General features: G+C 45.1%; 2 protein-coding genes across 4 annotated transcripts in view; one reads left to right on the top strand and one right to left on the bottom strand.

Moving 5' to 3' along the window:
* The window catches only part of LOC133111310 (unconventional myosin-Ie-like), a 45183-nt gene extending 38396 nt beyond the window's left edge, over positions 1-6787 (top strand). The window contains exons 21-28 of the mRNA XM_061221519.1: positions 215-384; positions 747-892; positions 1288-1434; positions 1544-1701; positions 1846-1935; positions 2181-2394; positions 3594-3763; positions 4235-6787. Coding sequence (XP_061077503.1) covers positions 215-384; positions 747-892; positions 1288-1434; positions 1544-1701; positions 1846-1935; positions 2181-2394; positions 3594-3763; positions 4235-4311 — 1172 coding nt within the window. The 3' untranslated portion in view covers positions 4312-6787. The remainder of the gene's footprint in view (positions 1-214; positions 385-746; positions 893-1287; positions 1435-1543; positions 1702-1845; positions 1936-2180; positions 2395-3593; positions 3764-4234) is intronic.
* Positions 6788-8355: 1568 nt separating this feature from the next.
* The window catches only part of rnf111 (ring finger protein 111), a 38350-nt gene continuing 33267 nt past the window's right edge, over positions 8356-13438 (bottom strand). For 2 of the 3 annotated variants that reach the window (XM_061222557.1, XM_061222558.1), the window contains exons 9-14: positions 13214-13339; positions 12826-12943; positions 12508-12588; positions 11982-12077; positions 10917-11059; positions 8356-9944 (exon numbers count right to left, since the gene is read on the bottom strand). In XM_061222557.1, coding sequence (XP_061078541.1) covers positions 9827-9944; positions 10917-11059; positions 11982-12077; positions 12508-12588; positions 12826-12943; positions 13214-13339 — 682 coding nt within the window. In that variant the 3' untranslated portion in view covers positions 8356-9826. The remainder of the gene's footprint in view (positions 9945-10916; positions 11060-11981; positions 12078-12507; positions 12589-12825; positions 12944-13213; positions 13340-13438) is intronic. The other variant, XM_061222559.1, reaches the window with a different exon arrangement.

Here is a 13438-nt window from a genome sequence, read left to right as displayed (position 1 = left end):
GTGTATGTATGTATGTATGTGTGTATGTATGTATGTATGTATGCATGTGTGTGTGTATGTATGTGTGTATGTATGTATGTATGTATGTATGTGTTCCTCCTCTCTCTCACTGCGTGTCCGTGTGTGTATGTATGTGTGTGTATGTATGTGTGTGTGTGTGTATGTGTGTGTGTGTGTTCCTCCTCTCTCTCACTGTGTGTCCGTGTCCCTGCAGCCTCTGATCTGGTGCTGAACAGGAAGGAGCGGCGGAGGCACAGCCTGAACCGGAACTTTGTGGGAGATTACCTGGGCATGGACGACCGGCCCGAGCTGCGCAAGTTCCTCCCCAAGAGGGAGAAGATCGACTTCGCCGACAAAGTCACCAAATACGACCGCCGGTTCAAGGTGCACACCTCAGCACTCTCTTTATCCTGTTTCTTCTTTATTTTTTTGAGGGAAATCCTGAAGGCATCGCTCATCCCTTAATGTGCTTTCATCCTGCAGCCAGATGGTGTGAATCAGGGTTTTCGGAATCTTTAGCTCTTCGAAACTCCTCAAAAAGAGCAGTTGGATCAATCAATACCCACTTGACAGATCAATGAAAACAGCCTTCATTCTGTTCATTTATCTGACAGACCAATGAAATCAGGCTTCATTCTGTTCATTGGTCTGTTCCAGTTTTCCTGACTAACAGCAGTGAGGGTATCTGCAGTTGAGATTAGAGGATCTCACACACACTCACAGTCTCTGTCCTCTTGTGTGTCCAGGGCATTAAAAGGGACCTCATTCTGACGCCCAAGTGCGTGTACCTGATTGGACGGGAGAAGGTGAAGCAGGGCCCGGAGCGAGGTCAGGTGACGGAGGTTCTGAAGAGAAAGATCGAGGTGGAGAAGATTCTGGGCCTGTCACTCAGGTGAGGTAGAGGTATCTGGGGAAGAGTTTGACCAGTCACAGTGCCGCCCACTGCCTCCTCACCTCACACCTTAGGCTCCCTGGTCCTCCTGGACACTGTCTGCAAAGAGGAACACCCCACAGAGCTCTGCAGAAATAATCAACGGTTCTACTGAGCCCATGGTGCTTTCCTTCCTTCAGTGACGTAAAGAAGGTTCAGCTCAGCCAGCCACAGATGTTGACATACTTCTGCACAGGCAGTCATTTAATGTATCTGTATCTATGTTACTGAGCTAGCTAGTTTGCTGTCGCTAAGTTTCTAGTTCTAAAAGCTGCTGCCTTCCAGGCTTCACCGATGAAGGAATGCACCTTGGCCAGACTACTGACCTCTTCTCCTTCCTTCTCTCCGTCCTGCAGCACCATGCAGGATGACTTCCTGGTCCTCCACGAACAGGAGTACGACAGTCTGCTTGAATGCGTCTTCAAGACGGAGTTCATCAGCCTGCTGGCCCGTCGGTTCGAGGAGAAGACCCAGAGGAAACTGCCTCTGAAGTTCAGCACCACGTGAGTCGGGCTCCTTCCAAATTACTCCACCAGATTTACTCCACTTTAAAAGCACCTGCTGCTACATCATTAACTTTCCCTCCCTCTTCCTCCTCCTCCTCTTCCTCAGACTGGAAGTGAAGCTGAAGAAGGAGAGTTGGGGCCCCTGGAGTGCTGCCGGCACCAGGCAGGTGACCTTCCTCCAGGGCCAGGGTGACCAGGCCACTTTACAGCCCTCCAATAAGACGCTGCAGGTCAGCATTGGGCCGGGCCTGCCCAAGAACACACGTGAGTCCCACAGCTGCCACAGCTCCTGACCCAGGCAATGGGCTCTGACCTTCTGCAGTCACTGCCTCTCCTTCTCCCTTCCACCTCTCTCTGCACTTTTTGGAGTAATTGTTTCATGACTGGACACATTTTCCTCCTGCCCAGGTCCCTCTAAAAGGAACTTTGCACTGAGAAACTCCAGCACCTCCAGAACCCACCAGAACTACCCCATGCGGGCTGCCCCTGGACCGCCAGGTGAGACCCACAATGTCTTCACCTGTTTTTCTGTATCTCCGTGTCTTCAGTACACATTAAATTATTTGACATGAACAATATTAACCCAAATTCTAAATACATTTTTATTAGCCTTTTTTTAAAGGCACATTTTAAAGGCTATTTTTTCCCCTCATTTCGATCATTTATAGCATCATAAACGATGGAAATGGGAATTTCAGTTTTAACGGTTGTAAGTAACTCCTGTTTTTTTCCCCCCCAAACAGTTGGCCATCAGAATGGGGGAACAAAGCATACCAATAATGCTGCCAACTACAGGAACGCCTCCTCTCACCAGCAGACCAATCACAGGCCTGCGTCAGGCAGCATGACCCGGCCCTTCCAGCTGCCAGCCGTTAACATCAGCCAGTTTAAGGGAAGAAACTCCAAAGCACAGCCCAACCTGGACTGCCTCAGGGTCCCTGACCAGGGCGCGGCCGGGTGAGTGCTGAACCAGCAGTAATATCACACACACAGGTACAGCACATAGGCACTCATAATCACACACACAGTCATTTTCACAAATGGGTACAGCACACACACAGTCATATTCACACACACACAGGTGCAGCACATAATGATACTTTAGACATGAGAAGTATACCAAGCCAACATCACAGTCACTAGCCTGTGTTAACTTCATGAACATAATGGCTGCTGTGTTCCTTTATGTAGTAACAGACTGCCCTCTGCTGGCGGAGGAACGTGAGTCTATGCGGGTGGCTGGGTTGTGGTTGAAGTGCTGCATTGGTTGTGGTTGAAGTGCTGCATTGGTTGTGTTGAAGTGTGGCATTGGTTGTGGTTGAAGTGCTGCATTGGTTGTGGTTAAAGTGCAGCTGGGTTGTGGTTGAAGTGTAGCTGGGTTGTGGTTGAAGTGTGGCATTGGTTGTGGTTGAAGTGCTGCATTGGTTGTGGTTAAGGTGTAGTTGGGTTGTGGTTGAAGTGTAGCTGGGTTGTGGTTGAAGTGTAGCTGGGTTGTGGTTGAAGTGTGCTAACTGTGTCTCTAACTTTCTTTGCTTCTTTGAACTGAACATGTCCACCTAGCAAGAATAAACCAAATTAACAGTAACACTCATTTAGTACTTTCAGACAGAGAAGAGTTGTAGTTTTTTTGACCTCACAATCTCCATATGACACTTCCAGACCATAAGACCCCTGAACTTCTGTGGAGTTGGCATATCAAAAACCAAAATGCATCTCCATGCAAAAATACAACAAAAGCTACTTATGCAGTTGAGATTTTAAGAACCTTTTAAAGATAACCAGTTAAAAAGGTTGATATTTGATATTTGTGACAATTAGGTCTGTGAGTGAATAAAGATTACTTTTTACAGTATTTAAAGGTTAAGGTTGTAACATAATTGCTTGCATTTATTTTTTGTGAGGCAAAATTAGATTCTCACTATCAGGGTTATTTCTGCTTTCTTTGGGTGCAGCGCCATCTTGTGGTGTGTGTTGAACAATCAACTTTTATTTTTAGACTGGATCAAGGCTATGCAGTCTTTGACTCCAGGAGGTCTGTAGCATATGTAGGGTGTCAATAGAGCCTGGAACTAGCACTGATTTACTTCCTGATTTATTTTTTAAAACATTTATTCATTAAATTCTGGTTAAAACCGGTTCAAACCACTGTCCCCCAGAGCCCGCAGACAGACGGTCAGCAGGCCTGCCCCAGGAGGAGGCCGGCCTAAGCCTGCTCCAAAGCCCAAACCGCAGATGCCCCAGTGCAAGGCCCTGTACGCCTATGACGCCCAGGACACAGACGAGCTTAGCTTCAACGCAGACGACGTCATCGACATCGTCAAAGAAGGTAAGAGAGAGAGAGAGAGAGAGAGAGAGAGAGAGAGAGAGAGAGAGAGAGAGAGAGAGAGAGAGAGAGAGAGAGAGAGAGAGAGAGCTGTCCTGATCTTTTCATTTGGCGTAGTCTATAATAACTGTACAGAAAGAGGCTCTCAGTAGATGTGTATGTATATGTATGTGGGTATATGATTATCATTAGATTGTTGTATTTCCCTTGAATGTTTCTAAACTGGACAATGATATGATATAAAACGCTAACCTTTTGCATATACATAACATTTTTGTTACTGCATATAAGCCCATGCAGCTGGGTACAGCCATCATATGTATACTTTTTTACTATGTTGCTTAGCTGATTGAATGAATAAAAATGTGGTTAAAAAAGAGGCTCTCGGTACATAGCACTCGCACAGGGGAAGATGGTCTCCCCTCTCTCACTCTGGGTTTGATGCGTCTCCCCTTGCATCTCTTACCCGATCAGACGCCTCAGGATGGTGGACAGGGAGACTGCGTGGGAAGCAGGGCCTGTTCCCCAACAACTACGTCACCAAGATCTAGAGCCGCAGCCAGCCCACCCGGACACGCCCGGACACACCCGGAGACGCCTGGGTACCATGGAGACACTGAGAGCTGCCATCAGAAGGACACACACAGAGAGAGAAGCAGAGTTCTCTCCTACAGTACCGCCTGCTGTCCTGCTCTGCTGTAGGGGAAAGGCCTGGCTTTAGTATGGGACCAACGAGGGGACCTGAATGCGTGGAGAATCTCCTCCAGAGCTAGACCAGCTTCACACATCCCTCTGAGCACTGAACAAAACTATTTATTATAATTATACTGTAGCTTCCTTTTTATTTTGTTTAATCATACGCATTTTCTTCTTATCCTGAAAAATGAATAGGAGGATTTTACCTTCAGAGGTGACGTGCACATGCTTTCCTTTTTCAACTTTCGTTTTGGAAATGATAAACCTCTAAGTTCAGATGAAAGGTGGCTGCCTTCTTAAGCAGAGAATTTCTGTTTTTGGGCTAAAATGGCAATATATTTGTGTTCTTTAAACAGTAGCTGCTGAAATTCATTAATGTACAAAAAGGTAGCATCAGCACAAATATGTTATTTCAGTCAAAGTGCTGATTTGTTCTTTAACATGCGCAATTCTACACTGGCAGTGACTTGCAGGACATCACTTAAAATATGAGGCTAATTTTGCTTCACATTCATGTTGAATGTCTTTACTTTGACTGCTGGGAAAATTCAGGAATACCTTTCATGGCTACTATAAATGCCAAACATATCGGGGTCATATCTGTAGTTTAAGGCACCTGTACTAAAGTCTTGCATGACAAATGAATATGATGATGAAGGGATTGGTGGGAGTAGGGGGCATGTTTAATATGCACTTTATCAGCAGGACTTTAAATGGGTTCCTCTAAGGACCTGTTGACCCAAAATACTGGCAAAGGGTGAATCTGCCAAATTTGGTGAAGTGCTAGTCACTGAAATGTTTACGTGAAAATAATATTTTCACGTTATAGGTATTATAAATGAATGGTATATTTCTCTTGCCACCTAACAGAAAAATATTCCATGTTGTCATGATTTATACTGAAAGGAATTAGGTAATGTATTCATGATTTATATTCATATAGGTCTGTGGTTTGTGTGTGGTTAGCCTCTGTTCAGGATTACCCTGCTGCCTCTGTTCAGCTGATTTCATTGCTGCTCAGATAAAAGAAGTCTGGGAAATGTAGTGCATCTAGCTGGAATCTATGCAGGGAAAATATTGTTTAAAGTCAGCAACGAAGAAGACCAGAGCACTTTGAACATGATTTCTGGGCTGTTTTAAGTCACATCAAGTGAAGCTGTGGGCTTGGGAAATAGAAAGTAATCTTAGATATTGTTCAGGGGGTAAAAACAATGTCCCTTTTTTCTGACACTTTGCATTTTGTAGCATAATTTGATCTTGATCATTTTCTATTGCTCAGCCCCCTCCCATTCCTGCAGCTGCAGCAGAGAGAGAGAGAGAGAGAGAGAGAGAGAGAGAGAGAGAGAGAGAGAGAGAGAGTCCATCCTTTGATTTATTATCAGAGCACAAGCGGCCATCGGTGGCCCAGCTGCTGCTGGGATTCTGCCTAATCATGCTCTCCAGTGTTAGTTTCAAAGATTTCACACTCGTCTTCCATTCCCACAGCAGAACTCCAATGGACAGATGCAGAGAGGACAAAAAGCTGTTCACATCACCAGGACCGGATCCCTGGAATTAATTTTTAAACTGCTGGAAAATTTCCTACTGTGGGTTCCTTATTACGCATTGCTCCAACTCAAACATTTCCCTAACTAGGATAACTTAAGTAATTGGAACAAGGTACAGTAATGACTAGTACTTCAGTAATGTACGTTTCACTAATTCAGTATATTCATTCGTTAAATAAGAGGCTGTGGATCGAAATGAAGCAACCTCAACACAGGCTTCGTTTGAACTGGAATTTAGTTCAGCGCCAGCGGTCATGCTTAACTTTAATAAATACATTTCAATGTATGTAGGTCTTGAAACACGGTTAAAGTATGAATCATTTCTATGTGCATTATTTGTTTTAAGGAAGGCCCATAAAAAATATCTGCTAGCAATGCAGCTGTATGGCCCAGTCAGACTACTAGACTGGCACACGTCTAAAATGGAAAGGAATGACCAGGGAGTCACCAGATCCTTGCACACATCAGATATACCATTGCTATTAATACCTAAGGCAAAATAAAACCCACTGAAGTACTGTTAGTGTATAGTAGATTATTATTATTATTATTATTATTAGAGATCAAATGTGCCTTTAGTCAATATGGCTGGTCCATATTCAGAATAAAAATGACTCCTTGTAATTATTCCTTGTATATGTAACCTGTATATACTGTACGAATGCTTTCAAAATATACACAAATGAAAGAATTTACTTGCAGTTTCAGATTTGTAAAATTGGACTGGTACTGTGGCACTCCAGTTGGTGCGGTGCCTTTGAAATAAAGTTGAAGTAAAATCTTACTGGCAGAATTGTCTTTTACTACATTGAATTATGTGGTATCAAAAAGGTAAGGGGATCTTCTTTTTAGGTACCGATGTCCTGACAGATAAGCATGTCAAATATTAGCTTCATATTGTTCAGTATCCAGCTTGAGTTCTGGTTTAGTAACAAATGTGTCTTGCTCAAAGGAAAATATTCATATGCACTTCAGTAAGACTGCATGTACACCATTGAGAGGTCAAATGAGTCCCAGAATCGCCACAACCTCAGGCCGATCGCAGTTTAAAAATGGCTCATCCCTGTCTATTCTAACTAGAACATTACTCAATGACAGTTGAAAACGGTAAGATGTAAGATTTGGGACGAAGACAAATAAGAACTGCTTAAAAGAGCCTGCAGAGTTCTGGAAGACTCTGCAGTAGAGGCCTGACGGAGCATCTCCAGAGAAGACAGAGAGCACCTGCTGATGTCTATGGGTCAGACTTCAAGCAGTCATTGCATGTGAAGGATATGCCACAAATACTAAATATGACTACTTTCATTTAGCTATATACCATTAATATGCCCCAAAAGATATGGTTCCCTCAAAGGAGGGAAAAGTGCTACATGGTGAAACCAATCTATATAAAAATGCTCTTCCATAAAACCTGAGAATCTGCACCTTATCATGTGAACTGAAGAGTACAGAGCCAAATCAAGGTAAAACATGACTTTGTCCCAAACATCACGCAGCTCACTGTACGTCCCTATACATAACTACATAGAACCTAACCAGGGCCCCTGACAATGAGAGCTTGTAGATATACAGGAAGGGTAAGTTACATAACACTGCATTGTCAGACTTCAGCCACACTGCAGCGACCTGCCTTCTGCTCCTCATACCAGATCACTGCACTGGGGACGCAGGCTACTCGACAGCCCCCGGTTCTAGGTCACCGCTCACACTGTAGCTCTCTCAAGCAGTCTGAATCAAGGACAAGCTGTTCCCCTCCGACACCTGCGAGAGAACACCTGGGACACAAAGCATCCGGGAGGAGACGACAGCAAAACATTCTCCGTTCTGCTCAGTCCTATTGTACGTTCTTGGAATGATTTACTGCGGTCAGAAATCTCTATTTTAGCTCTTATTCAGTCTCTATTTGTGAAACGGACCGTCTCCTAGACTGAGGATTTGTGTATATCCCACAATAAGTCCATTCTCATGTCTAGCAGACTCAGACCTGGGTCAAGTGCTTTGAATTCACATACATTTCTATACATTTCTATGCTTTACTGAGCTTGTCTGCAGAATTGGAACCGATGAAATGCCACTTGGTAGACTCAATTGCAGCAGGCAAGGTCAACTGAGCACAGAAAAAAAAAAATTTGAATCCAAAACCATTACTTATTTGACCCAGGTCTGGCAGATATATTGGATGATATCACACGGGGGTGTTGATCATGCCCTTATGCATAACAAAAATTCCATTGGATTACACAGGAATAAATCAGACTGACTTGACAACAAATATTTTTTTTTAAACCTTTTCACATGACACAGACATGAAACAGCACTGAATTTGCAAGGAGAGAAACGCCGGACACAGGGAAGAGTTACCTAACTTTATTAATATCTTTGAAACTAATAGAAAGCCCTTGGAAAAGCATCCGGGGGGCATTAAGTCTATGAATGCATGGATTCCTGCCATAAGTACTGCATACCAACACTCCGTTCAAAATGACCGTTATTTTTTTTTTATTCAAACCCAGAGCAGAAACACGCGTTCATATTCACAGGACTCTGTCTCGTGCCATCTCTCGCCTTTGGATGTGCAAGTATATGCAAGTTAGCTAGTTGAGAGTAATATTAGTGTTAAGTACTTCAGCGCAGAACGTACACTCACTGCGCGGGTACAGAGAGGAAGAGGAGAGATGAAGTGACAGTGATCTTTGCAGAAGTTAGCTGACGACCCCCCCCCCAACAGTCAGGTGGATCCATCTTGGGTCTTTTTTTCCTCTGAGTAGTCTCGACAGAAAGTACACGCAGAGGAAAAAAATGTTAAACGGAAAAAAGCAACAACAAAAAAAGCAGGTCGCACGCAGCTTCCAGTCAAAATGTTCACAGATTTCAGATGGACACGAGACCGGTGGGGGAGGCAGGCCCCAGACCACTCCACAGGGCCCCCCGGAAGAGGCCCTCCTGATTCAGACAGCGATGCCTGTCCTATACGAAAACCCCACTCTCAATCCAATAATCAACAACGAAAAAGAACAAACACACACAACTGACATTCATTATTCTCTTCCCAAATACATTAGGTGAAGTACTGAACTCAAGACGCAGGGTGAACCCGGGGGTGTGCATAATCCGCGGTGATGCATATTTCAGTCCGTTCCCGGTCGGTGGACACAGCTCGACGATGCACAACGACCGACAAAGCAGCTCTGTCCGTTTTAAAACCTTTTTCCCCCAATTAAGGAATGTCTTGATTAATATATATTTTTTAATCTTCATTTTATCTAGGTGATCACATTATCTGTACATAAACTAATCGATACAATGGTTGCTTAAATGAATCCTGCGATGTTTAAAAAAGAAAAAAAGAAAAAGGAAGTTGACAGTCCACTCCAGTAAAGCAGGGCATTGTTGTGTATGTTTAAAAACGCTTCTCTTTACCAGAGCGGTGACCCTTGCCTGCAAGTTGGTAGGCCACACGAAGCCCCATTTCTTATGTGTGCAAAGAAACGCATAAAAAGGAATCATGCAAAACAAAAAAAAATACAAAATAAAACGACACCAAAGAAAACAACTAAAAATTCAAATAAAGAGCTTTATAAATACAATTATATTTAAAAAACTAAACTCTTTTCCGATTATGCCGCCTCTAGCAGTACTGGCACGGAGGCAGCGAGCTCTCTTGGGTGGAACGGCGTTTTGTCTTTTGTTTCTCATTTTAAATCTGCGCAGGTGAGTCGTGCCATCTTTGGTTGACTGAAGTACTGAAGGGAGAAAAAAAACAAAACAAAACAAAACCAACCGACAAAGGAAAATAAAATGAGAGGAGCCCGAGAAAACGTCATCAACTCTCGGGGGACAGCTGGGCCTCGATGTCCACTCTGCAGATGGGGCATTTCTTATTGGTGAGGAGCCACTGGTCCACACACAGCTGGTGGAAGAGATGCATGCAGGGAAGGCGTCTGTGAGGGGAGAGAGGAAACGGAGAGACGCTGTGAGGGGAGGGGAATAAAAGGCACATCAAACAACCTGAATGGCCCAGGGTACGGTGTGTACAGACAACATCACCGGGCTCAGTAGGGCACTGCGTCTGGGGCAGTCTGGTCTGGCGCGGTTTTCAGGGCCGTTTTCAATCACAATCATAGATGCAGAAATGTTCGCTGGAGAGTAACATTTATTCCATTACATTAATGGCATTTGACATCTTATGCAGAGCGACATACAGTTGATTAGACTAAGCAGGAGACAATGTAGCAATGTAGGGTTAAGGGCCTTGCTCAAGGGCCCAACGGCTGTGCGGATCTTATTGTGGCTACACCGGGGAACGAATGTAACTTAACCACTCAAACAGGCCACCTCAAACATATTTATACTGATAGTACATACTGTATGGTCATATAGCTATAATTTGAAATTATGTTTTTCCCCCCAGAGATTGAAGTCAATACGACACAGATAGTAAACTGCAAACTGATATACAACTGTGCAGTACAAATGGTCATTGTAAGAAGCCTAAATGTATAAAAAGGGATGCTGCATACATCCGGATCAAAACTTACAAAGAAATGTCAACTTGTAGTTGAGTAATTTCAACACCAGGGGGCAGAAATTCCCTCCCCCGCCATACACTTGGCGGAGTAGAAATACCAACTTCCACAGGCCTCAATTTAAAGCAGTCATTTCCAGCCCCATAACAGCTCAGAAATTCCCCAGTACAGAGGTTCACTTTACCCAGAAACACAACAGGCTAAACATAGGCCCCACCAAAAATAGATGTAGGCAAAAAAAACCAAATGAAAATACTGGTACATTTCCTAGCCACACATGCGCACCACGTAGGCAAGTGTACAATAAAGCCACAATAAAATAGGCTGCGTAATGGATTCATGAAAACCACACACACAGCCGGCTCAGTGAGGTTGTAGGGGGCATACCTGACGTCCTCTCCCTCCTCTAAGATGGACAGACAGATGGTGCACTTCTCCTCCGTGTCCTCCCCGGGACCCTCGTCCTCCTCCTGCTTGCCGTGCAGCTTTCTCTGTCCAGTCAAAAACAATAGAGTTGCAGTTCCTACACTCTAACACCAGAGGGCAGAAGAATCAGGGTTAAGGGAGTTTTAATGCCAGAGCGAAAGAAAAATATCTTGAATGTGCCCTTGTACTTGCGATTTTCTTTTTTTCCCCCCCAGTAAAAGCAGATTTATAACAAAACAACACCGGTCAGTTCTGCTCATCTGCAACTGCCCAGTGACTCGTGAAGGGAATTCGGCAGAACTAAATAAAAAAATATTTTTGAAATATAAAAGGCGGAATAACATTTGAGTTCATTCGCACGGTCGACATGGAGTCAGGCAAGTACATGTTCCAACTGTTTACAAAGGGCAAGCGGAATATAAATAGGCTTTATAAACGCACCCCAGAAAGCAGAAAACATTATCCTCTGTCAACCATGAAAGCGAAGGTCTGCCTGCAAGTGAACCTGAACGCACACAAAATGTTTTCACTGCGCACAAAGCGTCCAATGTTCTCACTGCTGGTTCTCCTGCAGGACTGACCTGCTTTCCCCGCCCGCTCCAGCTGCCCTGATTCTCCACTGCTCTCTCGGCGCCCTGCTTCCCGAGGCAGACATGTTCAGGGGAGAACCGTCTGCCCAACGACTCTCTCAGACCCTCTCCAATGGGCGGAGGCCCTATACGTTTGGCCGTTTTGGCCAGTCGCCCCGCTATAGCTGAGGAGCCGAGTCATTAGTGTTCTTACGAAATTGAAAAAGTGAGACCGTTGTGGGATGTGGGATGTCATTTGCAGGCACCCGTCGAACAGCATTGTGTGAGCCTTCAGTATTCTGGATCAAGCTCACAATCTGTCTTAACCAAGCCCACAGCGACAGGGGTGGGCCACCGTCTCTCTGAACTGCCATTTCAGCACACCCTTATGCACGCACGCACGCACGCACGCACGCACGCACGCACGCACGCACACACACAGTACTACAGCACTCACCTTCCTGTACTTGTGTGGGTAAGTGCATCTCTCTATAGTTCCCTGAGAGGCACCGCGGTTCACTGTCCCCAACCTCTCCTCCAAATGCAGCAGATCCTGACAGAACAGCAGAGGGGTGAGACACAGACAGACAGAGAGACACTTACACAGTCACACTCAGACAGAGACAGAGAGACACTTACAGTCACACTCACACTCACAGACAGAGAGACACAGTCACACTCACAGAGAGACACTTACACGGTCACACTCACAGACAGAGACAGAGATAGAGACAGACAGAGAGATAGAGAGATAAAGACAGAGAGATGGAGACAGAGAGACAGAGACACTTACAGTCACACTTACACAGACAGGCACTCACACATGCAAGCCCACATGCACACACATGCACACACATGCACACACATGCACACACATGCACACACATGCACACACATGCACACAAACATCGGATTTTAACCGTTTATTAAAAGGTTTCATGCTTCCTCAAAAGAAAAGAAAATCCTTAGTCATCGGGTCTTACTTCATAAGTTCTTCCAAAACCAGTCATTCTTGACGAGATATACCGGATGTGGGGGTAGGTCACTTCGGAAATGCCAGTGTGCTAAAATAAAAAAAGAAAAGAAAACTCATTTGAAAACAGGCTCAGCACAACATAACCACTAACACAGAAGGGCAAATATCAAGAGGCAGGTAAGCACACCTGAATGTGCACTCAGAGAGCATGATATAGGTAACCAGTTATTTGGAAATGGAAATGTAATTGATAGTACCTACATACTGTATGAGGGAACAGAGAGACTGAACGTGAGTGGATGGGAGCCAGAGGCAGCAGACTCACCATGAAGGTGATGGGGAAGTGGTGCAGTCTGGGAGGGGGGTGATAGTGGGGCAGGTGGGGGTGCAGGTGTCCTGACGGATACGGAGCTACAGCCACCCCAGCATCGATCCCCAACTCCCTGCAGAGGAAAAACACACACGCACACACACACAACACAGACACACACAGTATGATGTAAGCCTCAGGGTTGGTGCAATAGTCCTGATTGCCATTTCAGAATATTGCCAACTTAAAAGGACGATAATCAAATACAGTCTTCAGAACTGACACATTGAATTACATAGTTATGCATTAATATTGTCTAGGTCAGCAGCAAAAATGGTAATCGACAGGGAGCTCATAATTGGCAGTGTAGAGGAGGCCGGCGGCGCGGTTAGTGAGCACTGACCAGGTCGTCCTCTGGTCAGGCTGGCGGGGGTGAGAGGACATGGTCTGTGGCACGTGGATGTGGTGACCGTGACCGTAGTTGGGGTGCATCCTGTGAGGGTGGGGTGGGGGCCTCTCGTGCGCTCGACTGCAGAGAGAGAGAGAGAGAGAGAGAGAGAGAGAGAGAGAGAAAGTTGGTCACAGCCAAACCAGAAGGCCAGTGCTAACCCCGTGCTAACCCCAGGCT

The sequence above is a fragment of the Conger conger genome, chromosome 15 (assembly GCF_963514075.1).
Source record: "Conger conger chromosome 15, fConCon1.1, whole genome shotgun sequence".
NCBI classification, from domain to species: domain Eukaryota; kingdom Metazoa; phylum Chordata; class Actinopteri; order Anguilliformes; family Congridae; genus Conger; species Conger conger.
Note: the sequence above shows the minus strand (reverse complement) of the source record. Positions and strands in the feature narration are given on the sequence as shown.